Consider the following 25,842-nt stretch of genomic DNA (forward strand, 5'->3'; position numbering starts at 1 on the left):
ACATCTCCAAGGAGCCACTAGCCTTCAGTCACTTCAAATGCCCTTCATCGACCCAGAATAGGAAACAGACATTTCCCGGTTCCTGCTGGCAGGGTAACATCTCACTTCTATCCACCTTTTCCAAGAGAAATCCCAGAGCACTCTCTTGGTCCGACCTTCACCCAAAGGCGCCTCAGGGGGGGCCTCTCTTCCCAGTGAGTGTAGCTTGTGGAAAGTTTTCTCTCTACCTTGGTGTGTCCCACAGTCCCTCCCCTCCCTCTCAATTTCTCTCTCCAGCCACCAATAGGTAGCGCTAGAATTCCACTAGAATCCCCTTTGTTTCTGGCAAATTTGGGAGAAGGCCTCTAGTCAATCAAAACACCTTTAAAAGTGTTTACAGGTTGCTCTTTTCCTCTTTCAAAATGGAAGAGCATTTGGGGGGAATATATCCTTATGGCTTCCATTAGCCACTTCGTCGTAAAGAAAATTTGTCAATGAGGACATTAGCCCTGCTCTTTATCCTCTGGGCATATTTGCTTCACTGAGGCCACCTTCCACGTTGCCCACCAGCACAGCCCCTGTTCCTCCCAGTGAGCATCCGTTGCTCTGTGGACAGAGCTTGAGTCTGTGTGGCCAATAACAGAAGTGCTTCCTAGACTGGCCCTCTGAACACTCCATTACCCTCAGAGCTGGGACTTGCCACACCCAACCCAGCACTCTCCCACACTCTACATCTACTCCACCACCCAACACGATGGGTGCTGGGCAGTCTCAGAACTCTCATGAGTTAGTGCATGCAGGCCACTAGGGAAAGAAGACCCTGCAGCCATTCTGACTTTGGTATTTATGGAGTAGAAGTGAAATTCAGAAAATGCAGCTAGACGGGTGCTCCTCCTCCAGCAGCTCACCTGTTTTTGCCCAACATCCAGTGTCCCATGGCCAAAAACCAGCCCTCCCTGGACTGGTCAAGGGCATGTACCTCAGTTGGAGGCTTGATCCTCGGACCCGGTGGGGGCATGTATGGGAGGCAACCAATTGATGTGTCTCTCTCACATAGATGTTTCTCTCTGTCTCTCCCTCTCCCTTCCACTCTCTCTAAAAGTCAATAGGAAAATATCCTCTGGTGAGGATTAACAAAAGAAAAATAATTTTTTTCAAGTAAAAATGATGTAAAACCAGGCTTGTCTCTTCTGAGAAAGGAGTTAGAAATATAATGTGAACCAAGAAAATTGTTCCACATTCTGTAAAACCTGTGGGGTGAAGACCAAAACTTTAAGTGTAGAAGAATGTTCAGGATTGAATTTGTCATTTTATTTTGTGTAAGTCATAATATTTTCATCTTCTTTTAATATTTTGATCTTATATATCTACTTATATATAGAAATGTATGTTTTATAAATCATAAATCCACTGCCCAGATAACTTTTGTTGATCTTTTTTTTTTTTAATCCCCACCTGAGAGTGAAGTGAAAGGAAGGTAGGAGGGGGAGGGGGGGAAGAGAGAGAGAGAGAGAGAGAGAGAGAGAGAGAGAGAGAGAGAGAGGGAGAGAAACATGAATGTGAGAGAGACACATCAACTGGTTGCCTTCCACATGGTCCCTGGGGCCTGGGATCAAATCTGCAACTTAGATACATGCCCTTGACCAGGAATCAAACTCTTTGGTCCACAGGCTGTGGCCTGTGGCCTGGGGCCTTCGTTGATCTTTTAAAAGTAAAATTCAGCCCAGCTGGTGTGGCTCAGTGGTTGAGTGTCGACCCATGAACCAGGAGGTCGCGTTTAGATTCCTGGTCAGGGCAAGTGCCCAGGTTGCAGGCTCGATTCCCAGTAGGGGGCAGCCGATTGATGATTCTCTCTCATCATTGATGTTTCTATCTCTCTCTCCCTCTCCTTTCGCTCTATAAAATCAATTTTTTAAAAAATATTAAAAGTAAAATTCATATGTACACGTTGTTTGAAAAGTCAAACAACACAAAAAGATAGAAAATGGAAAGAAAATAACAGCTCCTCTCCCCAACTACCTAATGGCAGTAACTGTCCACATTTCTTGTCTGTCCTACAAGCAAAAAGTATGTGCATAATACTAAAATTTTTACATATTTATGTGTGCTTTCTTAATGTACCAGAATCTAGAGGTTTTCTCATATGAACACATAGATTTGCCCATTCTTCTAGTGGCTGTATGTATCCCATTTTATGGCAGTGCCATAGTGTATTTAAATAGTCCCCTGTTGATGAAACATAGATTGTTTTCCAGTTTCCTGCCTTTAAAACAAAGCTATAATGAGCATACTTGTTCATTGATCTCAGCTACTTCTGCATATCTACCCATAGTGCCAATTCAGAGCTATATAATTGTTAGGTCAAAGGACATGTGCGTTTAAATTTTCGTTTTGAATATATTGTCAAATTGTCCTAGAAAAATCCTGCAAATTTGTACATTTACCATCAGTGTATAAAAGTGGCTATTAAGCCCTTATTGACACTGGGTATTATCAATCTTTTATTTTTATTTTTTAATTTTGTTAAAGAATAGGTTATTGATTTTTAGAGAGAGAGGAAGGGAAAAGGAGAGCGAAACATCAATGTGAGAGCACAATATGGATCTGCTGTCTCCTCCATGCCCCCTGCTGGGGACCAAGCCCACAACGTGCCCTTGCCTGGGAATCAAACCGGCAACCTTTTGGTGCAGGGGACGATACCCAACCAACTGAGCCACACCAATCAGGGTCAGTCTTTTCATTTCCAACAACTTGGTGAGTTTAAAGAGGCACCTGGTTATTTAGATCCTATTGAATTATGAATGAACATTAGAATCTTTGCAGGATTTGGGGCCCGTGTCTTTCTTTTCTGTAAATAGCCTGTTGACATCCTTTGACCATTTTTCTCTAGGATTATTCCTTTCTATTGATTTGCTCCCTGTACAAATTAAGGAAAATAGGCCTTTGTGTGGCATGTGAGTGGCAATACCTTTTTCCAGTTTGTTATTTTTACTTTATTTATTGGCATTTTGACAACAGAAGTTGAGGCCTACTTGATCGACCTTCGCCTTCATAGCTACTGAATTGTGTGCTCTGTTCACAAAGGCCTTCCGTATCTTCTGACTATGAATAAATTCACTTATATTTTCTTGTAGAATTTTCATGATTTTAATTTTCATGTTAAAGTCTTTGAGCCATTTGGAATTCATTTCGGTACAAAGAATGAGGTAAAGATTCTGTTTAAGATTTCCCCAAATGGTTAGCCAGCTGTTCCAATGCATTTGTTAGATAGCCTCCCTTTTCCAAGTCCCTTAGGGGCCACATGGCTCTATATGAGGCCATATGGTGTGGGGGCGGTGGGGGGGGGGAGATATCCAGCCCTTGGGCCATATAAGGCTCAAAATCATTTGGTCTGGCCCTGTCAAGGCATTAGGCATGAGTTAATTAAGTGTTTGATCAAATATAGCAGGCTAATTTTTTAAAATATATTTTTATTGATTTCAGAGATGAAGGAAGAGAGAGATAGAAACATCAATGATGAGAATCACTGATCGGCTGCCTTCTGCATGCCCCACACTAGGGATCGAGCCTGCAACCCGGGCATGTGCCCTGACTGGGAATCGAACCATGACCCCCCTGGTTTATGGGTTGACACTCAACCACTGAGCCACACCAGCTGGGCCAGCAGGCTGATTTTTAAGTTGATAATTTTGTTCGGTCCGCAAATGATGTTATAAATAAATATCCAAATGGCTCTTGGCAGAGAAAAGGATCCCCACCCCTGCTCTATATAGTCACCAGAGTGGAATCCACATTGCTTTCCCCCAGGTCTGCCAGAGTCAGATGAGCAAGGCCTGTCACACAGATCCTGCAGAGGCTTCTGTCCTGAGGATAAGAGAAAGCCAGGTCTCTCAGAGACAGAGCGAGCACCACTGCTCTGCTAGGCAAGAGGGAACAAAAGCCTCCCAGTCCTGAGAGAGAAGTGGGACACCCATTCAATGTCTTCCCCTTTTGAAAGAAAAGAGAGAGAGAGAGAGAGAGAGAGAGAGAGAGAGAGAGAGAGAAACCTTGGGGTAGAGTGTACTCACTATATAGAAAGAAGAGACACACCACACCTGTATTTCTGAAGACACACATTTATACACATCCTACACACACCCCACTCACACATCAGATACTCTGAGTTTCTCCAGTAGGGGGCACCCAGTCCTAAAGAACCCTCTCAATCACAGGAACGCCAAGAATGGTACCGCCAATGTTTCTCACATAGCATCCAGATTCCTTTTAAAGGGGAAAAAAATAAATATCTAGAAGACCCCCCAAGCATGTATCTACAATACCTCAATTTGAGAAAAAGAAAACGAAGGCTTAGTCTATAAAAACATTCCAATTGCTTGGTAATACATGTTTAAAACTATTAAAAAGATTTGTCATTATTAAAATAAAATGTGAATTAAAAAAATTTCCCCAGAGCCCTGGCTGATGCTGTTCAGTGATTAGAGCATTGCCCTGCACAGCAAAGGGTCTCAGGTTCAATGTGTCTCACATCAATGTTTCTCTCTCTCTCTCTCTCTCTCTCTCTCTCTCTCTCTCTCTCTCCTCTTTCTGTCTTCCTCTCTCCCTCCCTTCCAATAAATGGAAAGAATATCCTAGGGTGGTGATTTTTAAAAAATTTCCCCAGAATTAAAAGACCCCCCCGCAAGGACATAGCTGCAGACCCTTGGGATGGGACAGGGGATTGAGAAGCTCTGACTTAAGACATTATCATGCAGCAGATCTAGGAGGTAATGTCTTTCCACACACATGAGTAAAAACAGTTTTCTCCTCTTTTTTGTTTGTTTGTTGTTGTTAATCCTCACCCAAGGATATTTTTCCCATTGATTTTTGGAGAGAGTGGGAGGGGAGAGAGAAGAGTGAGTGGAGGGAGGGTGGAAGGGAGGGGAGATACTGATTTGTTGTTCTACTTATTTATGCATTCATTGGTTAATTCTTGTATGTACCCTGACCGGGGATCAAACCTACAACCTTGGCGTATAGGGACGATGCTCTAAGCAACTGAGCTACCTGGCCAGGGTTCTCCTTTTCTTCCCTCTGTTTCTCCCGGTTCAGCTGGTCCAGGGCTCTAGGCAACAAATTAATCCCCTCCCCTTTTACTTTGTTCCTTAACCCCTTTTATTTTTTCCAGTAAAAATTTTTATGATTTTTATTGGAAACATTTTTTAAATTATTGTTATAAAAGTAGACCATTTAGAAAATACAGAGTTTTTCATGTGCGCCCCCCCCCCCCCCTTGCTGAGGTATTTCTAAGTTGTGGTGGGCTGCCTTCTTCCCTCTTGGAGTGTTTTCCAGTTAAGACATAGCCAGGGCCAGTGCAGTCACACAGCACACACCCCCTGCAGGCCCAGGCTGGCCTGGGAGCTCTGTCTCACCTGTCAGAGGTTGGAGCTGTGAACAGCTGGCCTGGGAGAGAGCGTGCCCCAGTTTCTAACCGTGTTCTTTTCTGAAGACTCCCCTGAGACTAGAATGGGAGAGAGGTGCTGGGCCCTTCCCTTCCCCACGCTGTTCTCTCCACCCTCTGCTCCAGGCGGCCCTGTTTCAGGGTTCAACAGCATGGCCTGGGGCCAGGACAGTTCCCTCTCCTGTCAGCCATCCAGCAGGCGACTGAGGCTGGCAGGCACAGGAGAATCCTGTCTCCCCTCCCCCCCCCCCGGCCCTGTGCCCACCAGGCTGTGCCCACTCTGCCATGGCACCAGCCTCCCCTGAGGAAAGTGGCAGTTGGCAGTGGTGGTTCTGTGCTTTCAGTAGGAGCCCCGGAGAATGAATGAGCTTGAAGGGTTTCTCCCCAGCGGCCCACCCTCGCCTCCACACAGCCACACCTGCGTGCCTCTGACAGCTCTCCTGCCGTCGCTGGCTCCCTCCCCATTTCCCCTGCTGCAGGGAGTCCAGTCTTAGGTAAAATACAAAGCAATACAACAGACAGATTTCTCTCTGTTGCTACCCCATCAGAGGTATAAACTGCACAGACCACCGTGACGGACTTTGCAGGTCATATTTGGAATGGTGTGACTTAAACTACAGGCTAAGGGACCTACCCAAGTGTATTTTGCAGGTCCCGGTTGTCCCTCAAACAGCTGGGCTGTCACCCTTCAGAGGAGCTGAAACTGAGACACAGTGAGAGGCCTGTGTGACGAGTGTGAAGAGGACAGACACGCCTCCGATGGAAAGTCACACAGGCGTCCTGAGCTGCCTCTCCCCTGGGCACCCGGTGGTTCCTTAACCGTGGTTAACGCCCTGGCTGGTTTGGCTCAGTGGATAGAGCGTCGGCCTGCAGACTGACGGGTCCCGGGTTCGATTCCGGTCAAGGGCATGTACCTTGGTTGCGGGCACATCCCCAGTGGGGGGTGTGCAGGAGGCAGCTGGTCGATGTTTCTCTCTCATCGATGTTTCTGGCTCTCTGTCCCTTTCCCTTCCTCTCTGTAAAAATTCAATAAAATATATTTTTAAAAAAACAACACAAAAAACAAAAAAACAGTGGTTAACGATTCTCCCCAGGAACGCCAGGCAGGCCAGCCGGCAAGTGTCCCTGTGGGCCCTGGAAAAATCTGGAAGGACACACACCCTTGCCGTAACAGGGAGACTCTCTGGGGATTGCTCTGACCGGGACACTTTCATGTTCCCTATTTTTAAATTTTTCATAGTGGTGTGTTTAATCAGGAAAATGGGGGCATTTCCATTTTCTAAAAGGCGTTTGGAAATATGGAAACAAGGGTAGTCAGTGCAGAGGCAGAGGTCCTGGTGAACTTTGTGGAGGTAACAGCTTGGAGCCGGGCCTCTGCGGATGGGGAGGATGCAGGACGCTGTCCTCACTGCTCAAGGGGTCGGGGAGAAGCTGCACTCATGACCCGGAGGACCCAGGGTCTGGGGAAAGGACCACAGTGCGGACATTCTCATTTAACTAAAACCATCGCTTGGATCCAGGATGCCAGCAGGTCCAGGCTGGATGGGGTAGGGGTCAGTGCGGTCAAGGCCACCCCAATCTGAGGTTTTTCTTATCTCAGAGTGGCCCTAGGCTGACAGTGAGGGAGCCAGAGGATGAAGATTGAGGAAGAGCCTGCATGGTTGGGGCCTGGACACCTCACCGCCCCCGCCCCCCATGCTCCAGGCCCAAGGCCCACTGGTCTGTGACCCCAGGGCTCACATCACCCCTGCAGATGCCTCCTCTCCCCTCCCCAAGCCAGGTAGCCAAGGGGAGGCCTGGGGCCAGGAAGACAGGGATGCTATGGGATGGGAAGCAGGGGAGAAGGAGGAAAAGGCAGAAAGACAGGAAGAGGTAGCTACACAGAGAGAGACTGACAAACAGAGGACACTGAAAGACTCACAAACACACTGAGGAACACAGCGAGTTAACTGTGCATGCACACTCACAGAAAGGTCATTAGAGAGACAGAAAGGGGGACAGAATGAAGGAGAGAGAGATAAAGGGACACAGAGAGAAATTAAGGGCAGGACCCACATTCCACTCATCTGCTTCCTAGGACCAGACAGGGCCCACGAGGACAGGGCAGGAGTGGGCAGGGAGGACAGAGCTAGAGACAGCGTCTGAGCACCAACATCACAAAGAACAAGCATTCGCTGTCCCTTGCTATGTGCTTAGCGCCACACTGCATGTTGCAGAGAACAAACGGTGCGGGTCCCAGTCCCCGCACCAGGAGAGATTCCTGACAGGCCGAGGCGGCCTTTCCCAGGGCCAGGCGGTTGATCAAGGCCCCCACACACTGAGATCACCAGGGGCGGCTTAGGGACAGGGCTGCATTTGAGCTGCCTCTTGAAGAGCAGGTGGGAAGAAGGGGCCCAGGTGTTCAGTGGAGGTGGGAGGACACGTGGGTACAGTTAGGAGGGCCTTGGATGCCAAGCCAAGGAGGCGGAGGGAGCCGCGGTCACACAGGTGAGAGAGGTAGTGGAAGCTGTGCGTTGGGGAAACCCGACCCGGAGAGCAGCAGAATAAATGGGAGCGGTGGGCTGCGGGCACCCCTGACCTCCAGCCCCTCTCCCGACGCCCACTGTCTGCCACTGCATTCCAGCAACCCCACACGGCTGGCCACCCCGGACTGCTCACCTCCGTGCTGTTGCCCATGCGTGACTCCTCCTGGAAGGCCTTCCCTGTCCAAAGCCCTTCATTGGCCAACGCTGAAACATGGCTTAAACTCTTCTCCAGGGTTTTCTCTCCCAGGAAACCTTCAGGCAAGAGGAGGTATCCCTCCCGGCGCAAAAGCCAACATGAACGCGCCCCCCCCCCCCCCTCCGGGCTCAGCTGAATCAAATCATGTTTTTGACGGAGACCAGAAAACATCATTGGCTCCATCTGCGTCTTGGCCTTACCACACCCAGAATTTGCCTGACCTCACAGGACACCCTGCCAGCTGTCAGGCATCAGTATCCACACCCTGAGGAGAGGAGGGAACGGGCAGGGGACGGGTGGGGTGACAGGGCAGGGCACATTTGCCTAGAGGTGCTTTGGGCTGGCTGGTCACAGAGCAGTGACTCACTCCCCAGAGAGGAGGGGAGCGGCACTGGGGACAATCGCTGGACATCGGAGCCTTCGTGGAGAGCTGGAGGTTCTTGGAAGAGAAGAACCTCCTGGGGATCGGACTCACCCCCAGCACTGGCCAGGAAGGTGGCTGAAGCCTCACGGCCCGCACCCACCAGGCGGGAGCCATGGATAAGTTCCGCATGCTCTTCCAGCACTTCCAGTCCAGCTCCGAGTCAGTGATGAACGGCGTCTGCCTGCTGCTGGCCGTGGTCACTGTCAAGCTGTACTCCTCCTTTGACTTCAACTGCCCCTGCCTGGCGCACTACAATGCCCTCTACGGCCTGGGCCTGCTGTTCACGCCCCCGCTCGTCCTTTTCCTCTGCGGCCTCCTTGCCAACCGGCAGTCCGTGGTGATGGTTGAGGAGTGGCGCCGGCCCGCAGGACACCGGAGGAAGGACCCAGGCATCATCAGGTGCGTGGTCCCATACCACCCAGAGGCCTGTGGGCATTGTCAGGCCCCACCCACGCCTGCACAGGCATTGCCAGGGGCACCCCAAACTCTGACCTTCCCCTATGGTCATTGTCAGGACCCCGCACCTGCATAGGAATTGTCAGGGACACCCCCAAACTCTATCCTTCCCCCATGGTCATTGTCAGGCTCCCCACCCACACAAACACTGCTAGGTGACTCCCAAACCCCAATCACCCCCATGGGTGTTGTCAGGGCTCCTCACCTGCCGCCCCCCCCAGACACTCTCACATGTGCCCCTCCTTTCCCCAAATAAAGCATCATCAGCTCACAAGACCCATTTGCAGTTTCCACTGGAAACAGACATTTCTGTTCCTGTCATTTGTCACCCTTCTGTGGCCAGTGCTAGAGACACATGAATGACACAGAATTCCCCATAGTCACCCAGGTCACATCGGTCACTCTGGCCATGGATTATACCTCACCACAGTTGTGAAGAGCCATCCCCTGACATGCATAGGGGCTTTGCATGTAGTGAGAGGCAAGACTGGCTTAAAGGCTGCATCCCTCCCCCATACACTCCCCAGGGCAGCTCTACTGTCCTTACAGCCTCCCACCCGGTGGGTGCCCTCTGTCAAAACCAGTTGATGGAGTTTAGCAATTTGAATTGCTCCCTGGTGAACACTAAACACCGACTTGGTGCCAAGCTCTGTGCCAAGCACTGTGTGTGCACGGCCTCTGAATTCTCACCTCGGCCCTGGGTCTGCTCCTGTTAGGGTCTGTTTTTAAGGATGAGGGACCTGAGGCACAGAGACGTTTAGTGACTTGGCTGAGCTCCCACAGGTAGGAAGAAGCACAGCTCCCTCCGCTGCCCTGCGTGTTTTAGACAAAACGTCTAAGTGCTCCAGACCCATGGGCAGTGGCAGGAGGGGCTTGGTGGGTTTCGCCCACTCGTGATCTCCTCTCCACCCTGTGCTTCGACATGGACCATTGCGGTGTCCTCAAGGGTATGTAAGCAATGTCATGAGAAGTCCTCCGTTCCACCTTCTGGCCACACTGTCCCCGAAGAAAATGCTGGAGTCGCCCCTGCCTACAGCGTATTTATAATTCTCTGCTGGGCAGGCCCTGTGCGCGCGCGCACACACACACACACACACACACACACACAGCATACATCATTTTATGTTTGTTACAGTGCAAGTTAGAAACATCTGCATCCTGTGCACAAGCAGCCTCTATTTCGTGTTCCTCGGGGGCTCTGTGCTCCCTGTCGTCCAGCCACACAGGGAGGGTCACATACACTGGGCACCCGGGCGTGCCCGTGACCTTTTCCTCTGGGAGCCACTGGTTGCAGCTCCACTAGGCTCCAGTCCTGGGACCAACACCCCATGCAGGCCAGAGAGGAGCGGAGTAGGTCAGGAGAGACCCCTGGACAGTCAGAGAGGGGGCTCCCTGGATGCCAGGGGAGGTGTTGGAGGTGCTACGTCTGGGAGGGACATCGGGCAGGGCTGTCTGAGTTTAGGCTTCCCTCAAAAGCAGGCTCTGGGAAGAACGTGATAATGAATGGGCAATTGGAGTTCAGCCCTAACGGGGACCCTCTCAGAAAGTGTAGTAGGTAGGACCCACCTCAGAAATGGCACACTGAGGGTCTAGGAAGATGGGGTATTTATCCACCAGGCCCCATCCCTCTTGGGTGGAAAGTTGGTTTGGGGGTTGTGAACTTTCTATTGCCTGCAGCCTAGCCCTCAGGCAGAGCCACGCAAGAGGCTGAGGTGGCTGAGGCAGAGGCCCTCTGGCCTCCACGTGAATAGGAACTATCCACCAGCAGAGTCTGCTACGAGGCCCAGAGCAGGGAGAGCCCCAGCTCCCCAGTGTTGCAGTCCTGGGATCCCAGGGCCCCCAGCCCTCCCTCCTCCTTGCCCTCTGCCGCTGGGACCCCTGCAGTGGAAGGTGCAGCCATTCCTTTGATGTAACTATGACTAGTCTTTCCCAGCCCTCCTGGGAAGTCCATCTTTGCATCTCTCCTGTAGCCTTCCTGCTTCAGCTGAATTCCAGCTGCCCTTTGTGACCCCCCCTTCCTCTGCTCCCAGGTATATGTGCTCCTCTGTGCTGCAGAGAGCGCTGGCCGCCCCCCTTCTCTGGATCCTGCTGGCCCTCCTTGATGGGAAGTGCTTCGTGTGTGCCTTCAGCAGCTCCGTGGACCCTGAGAAGTTTCTGGACTTTGCCAACATGACCCCCAGCCAGGTTCAGCTCTTCCTGGCCAAGGTGCCCTGCAAGGAGGATGAGCTGGTCAGGGACAGCCCTGCTCGAAAGGCAGTGTCTCGTTACCTGCGGTGCCTGTCACAGGTAATTTGGACGGTCCTCTCCCGAGAAGCCTCCCAAATATCCTGCGTGGGTTCCGAGGAATGAGGAGGTACAGATGCCTGCCTGCAGCCCCTCCCTACTGCTGAAGACACACCCAAGGAGCAGGTGGTCCCCAGGGGGGATCAGGAGCTTGACTCATGTACAGAACAGGGTTGGGCCCCAGGGCGTGGGCACTTGGTCATCAATGCTGACTCACCCCAGGACAGAGACCAGGTACCCATATCCTCCAGGAGTCAGCTAGACCCGTCCTCAGGGGGCTGGAGGGCAGAAAGCACTGCAGATATACTGCTCTGTCCACCCCACACCCACCTTCTTCCCACCCCTCAGAAATAATACGATTACCTTTTATTGAGCACTTATGTGTCAGTCACTGTGTTAAGCATTTCATATGCATTCTTTCATTTAATTCTCAGAACAAGCCCATGAGGTGGATACAGTCATTATCATCCCATTTTACAGATGAGGAAGTGGAGACTCTGAGAGTTTAGCTCACTAGGCCAAGGTCACACCGCTTGGAAGAGGCAGGACAGGGATCTGAATACACATTATAACGCCTGACCCTCTTAACCACCTCCATGCAATGCAGGTTCTCCCACAATGCCTGGCTTCCCACAGGGTATCAACTCCATTATCCTGGGAACAAACCCCAGCCCAGACTCTAGATTCTACCACCTCCAGGCTCGGCTGTGTCCTCCAAAAAGTATTTACCTGAACCTACACATGCCCAGTAAAACTGAGGCCACAGAGAATGAAAACATGACTCCAGCCCTCTGCAGAGCTGAGACCGGCTGGTGGCAAATGCAGGCCCGTGGTGCAGTGCAGAGAGGACCGATGCTCAGTATGCATTGATTCTGCTTCAGGCAGTGCAGAGAGGACTGGTGCTCAGTATGCACTGATTCTGCTTCAGGCAGTGCAGAGAGGACCGGTGCTCAGTATGCACTGATTCTGCTTCAGGCTGTGGCCTTGGCCCTGTCACTCTCCCTCTGGGACTTGGTTTCTCCTGTGAAATCAAGGGAAGTTTGGTCTCCTTCACTGGATGGTCCCTGCAGGCTTACACACCCTAGGCTTCACTAGCTCATTGGAAAGAGTGTTGAATTTTCAATCAGACCAGGGTTTGAGTCCTTACTCCGCAGCTGTACGTTTATCAGGCACACTAAATGCTCCTGGAATGTAAGATACTCACACAAGTATTTAAAATTGGTAAGCGGGGAGGAGTCTGTGAGAGGCCAAAAGAGAGATTGTAAATCACATCTACAAATGATAAGAATTCAAATATGTCTTTGTGTTAGAGGAGTGAATTTTCTGTTCCAGGTCCACACAGTTGCTCTGGTTTTAAATGAGGCCTTGGAGAGACGATAGCTATGGATGGGCAGAGAGGAGGGAGACGCTCCAGCCTTAGAGAACTGCCTCTAATGGTTTCTCACTCTTGGCCTGCAACACTGTTCCCTGTTTGTATCCTGTTCAGCTGTTACTAATTCTTCAGGTCTCAGCCTAAACCTCACTGTTCCCTGAGCCCTCAAGTTCAGGTTGGGTAAATTCCCATGACTCCCTGTACATCTCTTAACATGGCACATAGCCAGGCATCGCCTCTTAGTTGTTTCCTCCACTTAAGTGTGAGCTCTGTGAGAGAAAAGACTGGGTCCCCAGTACCTCCCCCAAAATATAGGATAGATGGATACATAGACGGGGTGGATAAATCTATGTGAGGATGGATGGAGCACTGAATAAAAAAATGAAAGGATGATGGATGGATGGATGGATGGATGGAGTGTAGGGAAGGCAAAACTTTACTTCTTCCCATCTTAGGCTTTCAGCTGAGATGCTAACAAAAAAAATGAACAAAAGGAAAACCAACAGTTTATTAACGTGTGCAGTGGACACCACACAGGAGAAACCTAAACCAAAGAGTAACTCAAAGTAGTGGCTTAGAATTCTGGCTTATATGGCATCTTCAGCAAAGAGTAATATCTTTGTAGAGAAATGACAGGACAAAGGAAAGCAGTTTTAGGCTTCCAAGGGCAGAAACTGTGGGAAGGTAAATACATGAGAGGAAATAGGAGTTTCTTACTCCTTACCAATAGAGTAAGGTTTTGTTTGCACATTCCTCTGTTGCTGCCTCTGGGCTGGTAAGAGTCTGTCTCCAGTAAAAGGAGAATGTATATCTTGCCTTTAGGCAGAAAGGGGGAAGGTAGAAAGAGCTTCTCCTGTTTGCTGCTTCTTAATTTTCTTCAGTTCAAAATAATTTTATGTCTAAGAGGCCTACTTTAGGGTGATATATTCTGATTTCCAGAAGAAGAGTTGGGAGGATGAATGGTGGGTACATGAATGGTTGGATAGGCAAATTGAAGGAAGGATGAGAGTATCAGAACATGAATGGATGGGAGAATAGATGGCTGGACAGGAAGATGGATGATGGACAGATGGAAAGATGGTTGAGAGGATGTCTGGATAGGAATATAATAGATATATAGTCATATGGGAGGATGGATGACTAGATGGATAGGGGGAGAGATAGCTGGGGAAATGAATGGATGCAGAATGAGATGATATTGAAGGTAGGATGGATGGAGATTGTTGGTTGGATGGATGACTAAAGGGGAGATAAATATATCTGAGGAAGGATGGAAGAGATACAGGAAGAGACTGGAACACCTGTGCCTGCCCCGCCCACACCTAACCTCATTGTCCCCACCCTCTCTAGGCCATTGGCTGGAGCATCACCCTGCTGCTGATCGTGGCGGCCTTCCTGGCCCGCTGCCTGAGGCCCTGCTTCGACCAGACGGTCTTCCTGCAGCGCAGATACTGGAGCAACTACGTGGACCTGGAGCAGAAGCTCTTCGACGAGACGTGCTGTGAGCATGCGCGGGACTTCGCGCACCGCTGCGTGCTGCACTTCTTCGCCAGCATGCAGAGCGAGATGCAGGCGCGGGGGCTGCGGCGGGACCCCGCGGGCAGGGGCTCCGAGTCCCCCGAGATGTCAGAGCCCCCGGAGGGCATGGACGGCGAAAGTGGGAAAGCCCACCTGCGCGCAGTCTCCAGCCGGGAGCAGGTGAACCATCTCCTGAGCACCTGGTACTCACGCAAACCGCCGCTGGACCTGGCGGCATCCCCCGGACTCGGGGGGCGTGGCCTCAGTCACCGCGCTCCCACGGCGGCGCCAGGTACCAGGCTGTCCCAGCACACGGACGTGTAGCCTCCCCTCCCCGCGCGCGCTCGGTCCCCGCGGGAAGTGGCCGCGCTGACCAGCGTCCGGGTTTCCCAGGCTGTGGGAACCCAAGGCAGGGCAGCCTAACCTTGTTGGCCCCCTTCCCCAAAATAGCCGCATCTCTAGCCTAGCGGCCTCCCCTGTGCTTTGCTTCACACACTTGAATGCGCTCATCCGTCAGCTGGGCTTCTGTGAAATACAGATTCTGATTCTGTGCATCCAGGACGGCCGGAGACGGCACTTCCAACAGGCTCCCAGGTGATACTGCTGATTCGGAGTCTAAACAGATCTGCATGGGTCCTAAATGTCCAGATTCCAAATATGAGCAATAACACATGTTTCTGTAGTGCTTACTGTGTGTCAGGCATTGTTCTAACTGCTTTACATACAGGAGAAAACGGAGGCTTAAAGAGATTAAGTTGCCTGAGGTCAGCCCTGTAAGAGCTGATATTTGGAGCCTGCTCTGAGCCTGAGGATTTTTTTCAATAAATAGGGTTCCACATATGTTGATATATATGCGCTTTGATATGTATGCTATTTTGTTGTATTGACAACAAGCTTCAAAACTTCATATGTCAAATTTTCTGAAGGTGTTAACATCATAGATACCTTTACGCTTTAAAAATGTTGAATTTCATGCCAAAAAAGAGCATTTGCAGGAAGTTTTAATTCATTGCTTTATTTTGAAGAAAAGTGCTAGTGATGGACATTACTTTGAATAAAGCACTTTTGATGTTTTTCTTGAAATCGTGTTTTCTTTGATTATAAAATCTGCATTATTAACTGGTTATGATTATCCTGCATTATTAACTGGTATTGGCATTATTAACTGGTATCACTGGGCTCCCCCCCTTCCTCTGGCTCGCGTTTGGTTCGGACTGGCTGTGGGCGGTGGCTCCCGCGCGCTCCCCCGGGGCCATAGAGTCAGGGCTCCTGGCTCGGAAGGTTAGAGGCTCCGCGGCTAGGCGGCAGGCTTGGTCCCCGCCTGCGGGACTGCCGCTCTGCGGTGTTGTGCGTGGCGTCTCACCGCTGGGCGGTCTGCATGGAGCGGGGCTCCGTGGAGCGCGGAGAGTGCTGGGCGCTCCCGTGGTGGTGGGTCTCCTCCGGCCGCCGCTCCAGCCGCCGCCGCCGCCCCTCGCCCCCAGCCTTCGCCAGGATTCCCTCGCTCCGGTTGTTATGGTGACAGCTGCGCTGGTGAATGAGCGTCTTAAGTGACGCGCGCGCGCGCCCGCTCAGCCAGTTGTGGCTCCAGGGCGCGCCGCTTCCCGGCTGCCCCGAGCTCTTCTTCGGGGCGCTGGGGGGTGAGGGGGGTGCCGGGCCCAGGTCGGGGTAAGATATGGGGCAGAGGTGGGGCTCCAGGGCTGGGCTTATCCCTCTCACGGACAGTGGAACGCGGTCTTGAAAAGGAGAACCGGTACAGCAAGAACATTGAGCTCCCGGGTGCCAGGCGCAGTGAGAAAGCTCTAATTTACCATTTCCCCTCACCAGGTACAGGGCCGGGCACATAGCAAACGCTCAAGAAAAATAATTTTTTTAATGATTGAATGGATGGTTGAGTAAATGAAGTGAGATTAGGAACCCTGGTATTTGACCCTCCACTCTCAGTCACATCTGAAGGGGCAAGGGCTCAGAACAAGGACCCCAGGCTGTCCCAGCTACTGGGCACAGAGTTGGGGGCCTTTGGATGAATACAGACCGGACCGAGGAGACTAGGTTGCAGGTCAACCCATTAATGATTAATCCGCATTAATAACCGGTATCCATATTAATAACTGGCAGCGAATTAAATGACTGGTAACCGGTTAATAATGTGGATTTTGTGATCAAAGAAAACACGATAGTTTCAAGAGAAACATCAAAAGTGCTTTATTCAAAGTAATGTCCATCGCTAGCACTTTTCTTCAAAATAAAGCACTGAATTAAAACTTCCCGCAAATGCTCTTTTTTGGCACAAAATTCAACATTTTTAAGCATAAAGATATCTATGATGTTAACACCTTCAGAAAATTTGACATATGAAGTTTTGAAGCTTGTCAATACAACAAAATAGCATACATATCCAAGCGCTTATATATCAACATATGTGGAACCCCATCTACCGGTATTGAAAAAAATTCGCATTATTAACTGGTACACCTATTTGTTTTCAGCACTCTGGTTGGGTTTCCGGCAGCTTCCACCAGGGTTCTCTGAGGAAGCTCTAGCAAGCTCTGCTTACTGAGTTCCCCTTGAAAGTGATAATTACAGCCTTCTGCTGGCTACTGCACACGAATCATTTTATATTTTTCTGTTGAGGGGATTTTTCTGTTTTTGTCGTGTGTTTTTTATTGTTGTTTGTTTGGTTGGTTTTTTTGTTTGTTTGTTTTTGCTGTGTTTTTTAAAAATATACTTTTATTGATTTCAGAGACAGGAAGGGAGAGGGAGAGAGAGATAGAAACATCAATGATGAGAGAGAATCATTTATTGGCTGCCTCCTGCACATACTCCACTGGGGACCACACCTGCAACCCGGGCATGTGCCCTGACCGGGAATTGAACCATGACCTGCTAGTTCATAGGTCAATGCTCAACCACTGAGCCACGCCAGCCTGGCAATTTTTCTGGTTTTGAATGTCAAGAGGGCTGACCCTTCCAGCTCCCAACTTCCCAAGTCCCACCAATTCTGTTTCTAGCAGACCAAGGCTGAGCCCCCTTGAAGGTGCACCCCATTTTGAGATGCAGCTCCTTTCTCGGCCCAGCTTTTCTGCCCACCTTCAGTTAGCAGATGCTTTCTCCCTCACCTTTCCACTCACCACCTTGCCCCCCACCTGCGGCCTGACACCTGAGCTCAGCCTCTCTTTGTAAGGCTGCCTCCTTCCTCAGGCATTTTCAGTGCTATCTTACCCAATGCCCTCAGCAAGAAGCTGGCACCCTGGTGAGGATTTCCCCTGGTGTGTGGTGTGAGGACCAGATCGGCAAATCAGGGTGGGGGCAGACCTAGACATATCCACGTTGAACAAGAAAATTTTGTAAGTTCCCGTGTTTAAGAAACTCTGGGACAACTGTGGATGTGAGGTCTGGCTATGGGATGAAAACCCTTGAAACACCAGGGTTAGATCTTGCTGGGGCGGGGGGAGGAGGAACTGCCACTCCATGTCTGGTGGCCCTAATAGGAAGGGTTGGGGAAGATCTAGCCTGTGAGCTCCTCCCTAATAACTCACTCATACCACACACACACACACACACACACACACACACACACACACACACACCACTATTGCCTTCATTAGCACAAATGGTGCAGACCCGTGCTTTTCTAGTCGTCAGGCCTAGGAGTAGTCCAGGAGTCCCAGGATGTCTCCCGAGAGCCCAGCCCCCTCCAGATCAGGATAGTTATATCTGCTCTCCTGACCTCTTGCCAAGGGACCTTGTAGGACCAGACAATCCCTGCAGTTCAGCCTCCCCGCACCTGCCCTGAGGTGGTCAGGCCATGCAAATATCAGAAATGGCACTGAGGTGGGGCAAGATTTAGGCAAAGTGTTAGCAGGGATTGGGTGAGGGGGTGGGGAAAGCTTGGAGATGGCTCAGTCAGAGCTGGTGAGATCCCAGCCTGGGGAAAGGAGGCTCAGGGACCTCATTTTGGGCTGCAAGGATGCAGCATCGGGACCAGTAAAAAGCCACTGGCTGTCATCAATACTCTTGCCTTCTACTACTGAGCACTTACAGAGCACCGACGGCATAGACAGCCCGGTACAGGGAATAAGGAAGAGAGAATACACAGATGACAAAGCCCGCCACCAAAGAGTGTACTGTCTAATGGAGGGACAGTCAATGATGGGTACAGGAATCATTATAATCCGAAGCAAAAGGTGTAAGTGATATGATAGAGGCAACTCCGGTGCCATGGGGATTTAGCATGTAGAATAATGCTCCAAGCTGGGGGATCAGCTGCATTTGAATGGGTCTTAAAGGATGGGGAGGGTTTGGACAAGTAGAGAAAGACGTGGGGGTGGGGCAGAGCACATCAAGGGAAGAAACGGCAAGAACAAAGGCGAAGAGTTGGGAAAGGGGTAGCACATGTTCCATGTATTCTTTCAGCAAATATTGGTGGAATGCCTAGAGTGTCAGAGAGCAGGACAGACATGGGCCTATCTTAATGGAGCTTCCAGTCTGGAAGGGATGATAGGATATGAGCTAGTGAAAAAACAGCCCGGTGAAGGCATGTGCGATCCAGCCTGGCTAAAGTAAGGACCTTGGCTGGAGAGCTGAGGAGCCCATCCCACATGAAGTCCACCAAAAGTACCAGTGACACATTCTTGGGATCCTCTGCCATTGATGGCCCTCAAATGTATCCCCACCCTTTTTAGCCCCCAAACACAATATGGTTTCAAACGCCAAATCTTTGCCAATGTCCATCCACACCTTCATTTGTTCACATCCCGTGAGAAAGAGATGGCCTGGAGCAGCGTGTGCTGCCTCGCCTGGGAGAGAGGGACACAGGTGGGAGGCTTCCACCTGCACCTGAAGACCCTCCCTCCCAGGAGAGCAGCCATCAGGGGTGCCAAAGTTCATTCCCCAAGCCTCGTCGAACTCTGGGTGATGGCCCTCCTGTCCCTACCCTGTACATAGAGCCTCTCTTGCAGGAGACACAGTGGCCAGCTGGGCAAGGCAGAAATGTTCTAGCCATGAGGGCGTTGCTTGTCTAAATCCCCCATTTTGCCCATGCAGCCTGGGCAGCTGCAGTTGTGCGTGAGGAGGGAAGGATGGTGGGAGACTTTGAAGTTTAGCTCAGGACCTTGACTTTATTCTGCAGGAAGTCAGTGATGAGAAAGTGCTTGCAGGCAAGGTCAGGAGGAGGGCTGAAACTTGTGGTTCACCCACATAGCTGTGATGCCTGAGCTGCAGAATGGAAAGCAAGAGAGAGAGAGGCTTGAGTGAGGAGAGGCAGGACCAAGACCTGTCGAGTTGAGAGCAGTGCCCACTGGAGCACCATGCACTCGTGCTCGCCTACGCAAATGGGACATTTTCCTAAAGGGCCAGCACCCGCTCCCCAGCGGCCCCTTTGCATGCTGCTTTTCATGACACTTAACTCCTCCAGCACTGGGGCGGGTGCCAGGACATGAGGCAAAGGGCCCGGTGCACATCCCATCCTCATCCTGCTCTCCCCCTGGAGGTCCCCCCTGGGGATCCCCCAACAAGGGTCCTCCAGAGGCCACCAGCCTAGAGGCCCCATTTGCCCCAGGCCCAGCCAGAGGGCTGCAAAGAGCACCATCCTTCTCCACCCGCTTCCTATTTATGACACGCCCTTTTCCACCTGGACTAGTAGGCCAGGAGAACCTGATGCAGCTGGAAGAGAAAGGCCAGAAAACACTTTTCCGCCCCCTCTCCCACCGCCACCCCCCCTAGCCTGGGTTCAAATCCCACTCCTCCACCCACAAGCTGTGTAAACGTCAGCTAGTAACTTAATCTCTCTGAGCCTCCGTCCCCACCTCGGTAAAATGGGGACAATAGCACCTGTTCTGTAGGGTTCTATGAGCATTTCAGGAGGTGATGCCTGTGAAGTGCTGGCATAGGGCCTGACACAGGGAAAGCCCAGTCAATGCAAGTTCTTGTTGGTCCCACAGACACGCACAGACCCCTAATGTGGTTACACGCACACATGCAGATACACAGATACCGAGGCCCAAAGGCACCGCCAGCACCCACGCACCCACAGGGATGCACAGAGCTACCCTGTCCAGGCGCTTGCTCTGTGTCAGCCCCGGCCCCACCCTCTCACCCCGGACAGGAGCCATCTGGTTGGAGCTGGGTCCGACCTGCTCTTCTGGGAGAACTGGTGGGCATCAAAGGGAACCCTTTAAGCTCCTCCCCACTGTGATAGGAGGGGCCCTGGCCTGGTTCCCACAGACACTTGAGGGCCTGAGCTCCAGGCATGAAACCCCACCCCCACCCCTTTATCTTTTAATCTGGGGGAGTAGAAGGAGGAGGCAGGGCCAGGAAAGGATTTTTCATCCATAATCTACAAACACAGACACCCACAGAGACATAAGAAAAGCGGACATAAAAGCACCTGCATTATGCTCACAGGCTATAGCTCCCTGCCCAGTAGGGAGGAGACCCAGCAACCTCTCAGATTTAAATCCTCTGGCTCCAAATTCAGGGCTTTTTACTCTACGCCGTGTCGCTTGTTAGCACTGTCTCCACTACCAGCGCTGCCCTCCTGCTGTGACCAAAATCACTACTACCATCATTATCATTACTGCTATCACACCACCACCATCGTCACTGCCATCGCCACCTTCACCTTCATCAGCACCATCCTCAACACCAACACTGCCTTCCCCAGCACCACCATGATCATCCCCAATATAGCCACCACTGCCATTGCCATCACTGATCATCGTACTATCATTGTCTGAACGGATGGGGACCCTGGCATAGCATGGAGGAAAGACCCAATGGAAGGGCAGAAGGAGGGTGACATGCTTCCTTGGAGCCCAGGGGACTCAGTTCAGAAGCTCAGACCTCTGCAGCAGCCCTGGATTGTCCCAGACTCCAATCCTGCTGGAGACAGTGTCTTCCCAGCCTGTGTGCACTCCTGGCCCTCCTCCCACACCATAGAGAACTGGTCCCCAACAGGTGTGGCCCTGGTGGTTTCCCTGTGCCGGAGGTGGCTGTGGAGAGAGAGGCCAGAGGGGAGGGGCAGAATCCTGGCTACACCCACAGCATTGGCCGCCTCGCCTCGCGCCTCCCGCCTCCCTCCCGGCCAGCCAGCACCTGACTAGGTTTCTCAGAGAGACAGTGACCTCAGCCACTGCCCTGAGCTCTGCCCATCTCACCCATGAGGTGGGCACTCCGTGGGCACAGTGGGCTGCAAGAACCATCCTTGAGGCAGCGGTGAGGTGGGAGGAGGCCACCAAGCTCCGTGGGGGGCGCGATGGACAAATTCCGGATGGTCTTCCAGTTCCTGCAGTCCAACCAGGAGTCCTTCATGAACGGCATCTGCGGCATCATGGCCCTGGCCAGTGCCCAGATATACTCAGCCTTCGATTTTAACTGCCCCTGCCTGCCCGGCTACAATGCAGCCTACAGCGCTGGCATCCTACTGGCGCCGCCCCTGGTGCTCTTCCTGCTCGGCCTGGTCCTGAATAACAACGTGTCCATGCTGGCTGAGGAGTGGAAGCGGCCGCCAGGCCGCCGGGCCAAGGACCCCGCCGTGCTTCGCTACATGTTCTGCTCCATGGCCCAGCGCGCCCTCATCGCGCCTGTCGTCTGGGTGGCCGTCACGCTGCTTGATGGCAAGTGTTTCCTCTGTGCCTTCTGCACTGCTGTGCCCGTGACTGTGCTGGGCAACAGCAGTCTGGCACGCAGCCTTACCCCGCCAGAGCTCGCCCGCCTGCTGGCCCGGGTGCCCTGCCCAGAGATCTACGACGGCGACTGGCTGCTGTCCCGTGAGGTGGCCGTGCGCTACCTGCGCTGCATCTCCCAGGTGAGGGGGACAGTGGCCTGGGCTGGGTCTCCCAGGCAAGGGCCCAATCCCCCCATCTCTCAGAATGGGGCTCTCTCAGAAACAGTCATGCTTTCCTACAGACTGGGCCTCCTCAGATGGAGCTCTGTGGGGCAGGGGCATATGTTCCCAACAGAGGCAGAGGCTTCTGAAGGCCACGTGTCTCTTCAGATCCGGGCCACCTGGGGAAAGTGCTGTGACTACTTCAGTCCAGAGACCTGTGTCCTGCCCTGAGCTCCCCAGAGCAGCCCCAAGGGCTCAGCCAGCTCCAGAGCCTCCATCCTGAGCTCCAGCTTGGAAGCCTGGGGGAATTTGCATCCTTTTCCTCTCCCAGGCTGGGACCGTGGTGAGGCTGGTGAGTGGCTAAGCCATTTGGGTACATTTCCCTGGCAAATGCCCCCAGCTGGTGTCTCCCTGCTTGGGGAGTGGGAGCTGAGGGTCCGGTGCCCCTTGGGGAGGGAGATGCACTGTGGGGATGTGCCCTGAAGGCAGGGTTGGAGGGCCCACTGAGGAAGTCCAGAGCTCGAGTCCTCTGCCCCTCTGGGCGCTCACCTATGGAGCCCTCAGGCCTCCCCTGCAGGCAGCGCAGTGTAGGGAGGACAGCCTGGGCAGCGTGCCCTTGTAGCCCGTGGACCAGGGGCTGTCAGGAAGGGGGCTGGGGCTGGGGCTGGGGCTGGGCCTGCCCTGCAAGGGAGAGAGAAACTTGTACACTCTGCTCGGGAATGTCCAGATACCTGCCCAGAACTCTCTCCTGGAGGCCTGCATCACCACCAGCCCCAAGTGAATCTCACACTCTGAGTGTCCGATCCAAACTCTGCTTTCATGACCAATGATTCTCTCTCATCATTGATGTTTCTATCTCTCTCTTCCTCTCTGGTACCAATAAAAATATATTTAAAAATAAATAAACAAACAAACTCCGCTTCCCTCCCAAACCTGTGCCTCTTCTCCTGTGGGCACTTGTCCCATCGTCCCCGGCCTCAGGGCCTGGGCAGCTGTCCCTCCACCTGATCACATCACAAGCTAAAAGGGCTCCCAGAGGACAGGCTGCCTAGCCTATACACATAATCCATTTGGCCTTCAGAGGTTGAATTAAAATTCATTTTTAAATTAGTTGGAATCATCTAAAAAAACAAACAGAAATTCACATAAAAAGCAGATCCAGCTTTAGTTGAAACTTCAGGAGATCTGGCCCCACAGGGCACACATTTCCTCATGGAGCGGCACAGGAATCCCCGCCCCCACCCCGCCCTCGCCGGACTGAGCCCATGCTCTGTAGCTCCCCACTGGATAACTGCTCTGCCAGACCCATTATAGACATTGGATTTGCTCTCCTCCCCACTTCTGATCTGGCCAAATGCTTCTCTGTGCAGCTGGGGGCTGACCCTGAAGCACAGGTTGGGAGAGCTTCCTGACCCGACCCCATAGGGAGCTGTTGGCAGAACAGAGCCAGCTTCCACTTCTCCGGGGTCACCTAGGGCCATGTGACAGCTCTTCAGCACAGAGTTTGAGTGATGGTCTGATTTTTTTGTGACCCCAGGGCCCAGTTCAGAGCCCACAGAGAGCAGGCACTCAGTGCTGGCGACTGAATGGCAGAGAATACCAGGAGCCAATGGAGGGAAACAGAACTCAGAGGAGGAAGGGTCACTTTGGCCGGGGGAGGTCAAGGAAGGCTCCCTGAAGGAAGAGGCCTGGTCGGCAAGGGCCTATTGGCATAAATATAGTGGCTTACAGTTACTGAGCAACTATGTACCAGACACAACAATCCTATGAGATAGGAACTATCACCAAGCCATTTTATAGGTGAGGAAACAGGCAGAGAAGTCAGCTTACTCCTGGTCAACTAGTCAGTAGTGGAGACAGGATCCAAACCCAAGGCAGCCTAACTCCAGAGTCTACCTAGTTAACTCCTGCCTGATGAGTGCCAGGCCTACACATGGGGCATATTCTTCACATGATCTGATTTTCATGAAATGGGTATATGTATGCCTATTTTACAATGTATGGGTATATGTATGCCTATTTTACATGTATGGGTATATGTATGCCTATTTTACAATGTATGGGTATATGTATGCCTATTTTACATGTATGGGTATATGTATGCCTATTTTACAATGTATGGGTATATGTATGCCTATTTTACATGTATGGGTATATGTATGCCTATTTTACAATGTATGGGTATATGTATGCCTATTTTACATGTATGGGTATATGTATGCCTATTTTACAATGTATGGGTATATGTATGCCTATTTTACAATGTATGGGTATATGTATGCCTATTTTACATGTATGGGTATATGTATGCCTATTTTACAATGTATGGGTATATGTATGCCTATTTTACAATGTATGGGTATATGTATGCCTATTTTACAATGTATGGGTACATGTATGCCTATTTTACAATGTATGGGTATATGTATGCCTATTTTACAATGTATGGGTATATGTATGCCTATTTTACAATGTATGGGTATATGTATGCCTATTTTACATGTAAATGGAGGCCAAGAGGTGAAGTCACTTGCCTAATTGGTGCTCTTTTCACTAAAGGGCCTGACATAGAGAGTGGTATGGGGGGTGCAGACAGACTTGGGGGGCCAGAGGGCAATGCCCATTGACTCTTCCTTCTCTCCCATGCAGGCATTGGGCTGGTCCTTCGTGCTGCTGACCACACTGCTGGCATTTGTCGTGCGCTCTGTGCGACCCTGCTTTACACAGGCCGCCTTCCTCAAAAGCAAGTACTGGTCCCACTATATTGACATTGAGCGCAAGCTCTTCGATGAGACATGCACGGAGCATGCCAAGGCCTTCGCCAAGGTCTGTATCCAGCAGTTCTTTGAGGCCATGAACCATGACCTGGAGCTGGGTCACACCCACGGGGCGCTGGCCATGGCTCCTGCCAGCTCAGCTGCCCCAGCTACCACCGACGGTGCCAAGGAAGAGAGGGAGAAGCTTCGAGGCATCACTGACCAAGGTGCCATGAACAGGCTGCTCACGAGCTGGCACAAATGCAAGCCGCCCCTGAAGCTGGGCCAGGAGGAACCCCTGATGGGCAATGGCTGGCCAGGGGGCGGGCTCCGGCTTCCACGCAAAGAGGTGGCCACCTACTTCAGCAAAGTGTGAACTGTGGCCAGATGAAGAGGCAGGAATGGGGGTCTGAGCTCACGGCCCCTCTGACCCCAAACCAGATGGAGAAATGAAGGCTACAGGTGCTGGGTGGTAGGCCCCTGGAGCAGACCCACATGCCCAGGCATTCTCCTGCCCATTTGAGGCTGGAAATTTGGAATTGGAAGGGGACCTCACTCCTCCAGCTGTCACACACCCTAGATGGCCCTGGAGAAGTGGACAGAGGAGCCACAAGCAGTGTTAGTCAAAGGTTCAAAACTGGTTTGAAGGGGACAAGCTCCCACTTCCCCATCCACTCCCAGGCCACTTTATTTCTGGTTCATGATCTGCACTCAGGTTCTACGGACACCCTTGCCCCAGCATCCACGCTTGTCTGTGACTTTTTGAGATCTCCGTTCCCTTATGCTCAAGGCTTAGGGAGTGAGCGGGCATCCCGCCGTCTCATGAAACAGCAGTCCTCTGATTTTTGGCCAGTCTCCTGAGTGAGGCTGACCAGGCCAAGGTGGGCCAAAAGGACATGACTCCCACCCTCACCTGGCGTGACACAAAAGATGCCAGGAGCTAAGGTCCATTAGGGAAAAGGCAGGGTGTGGGGTCACCATGGAGGTCACGCAACAATTGTCACGGTGGACTGCATGTTTATTTAACACCAGAGGCCTCCTGTCTTGTCCATTTGGACCGCTATAACAAAA

The 25,842-nt window shown here is 51.7% G+C and overlaps 2 protein-coding genes across 2 annotated transcripts; both read left to right on the forward strand.

Moving 5' to 3' along the window:
- Positions 1-8,673: 8,673 nt before the first annotated feature.
- CALHM3 (calcium homeostasis modulator 3) lies at positions 8,674-14,514 on the forward strand (the record flags this gene model as incomplete). Its single annotated transcript, XM_080687822.1, has 3 exons — positions 8,674-8,960; positions 11,048-11,303; positions 14,023-14,514. The coding sequence occupies 3 exons, from the start codon at positions 8,674-8,676 to the stop codon at positions 14,512-14,514; spliced, it is 1,035 nt and encodes a 344-aa protein (XP_080543948.1).
- Positions 14,515-21,442: 6,928 nt separating this feature from the next.
- Positions 21,443-25,147, forward strand: CALHM1 (calcium homeostasis modulator 1; the record flags this gene model as incomplete). Its single annotated transcript, XM_080640911.1, has 2 exons — positions 21,443-21,994; positions 24,665-25,147. The coding sequence occupies 2 exons, from the start codon at positions 21,443-21,445 to the stop codon at positions 25,145-25,147; spliced, it is 1,035 nt and encodes a 344-aa protein (XP_080497037.1).
- Positions 25,148-25,842: the final 695 nt, after the last annotated feature.

The sequence above is a fragment of the Plecotus auritus genome (assembly GCF_963455305.1).
Source record: "Plecotus auritus genome assembly, chromosome: 9".
Taxonomy (NCBI): domain Eukaryota; kingdom Metazoa; phylum Chordata; class Mammalia; order Chiroptera; family Vespertilionidae; genus Plecotus; species Plecotus auritus.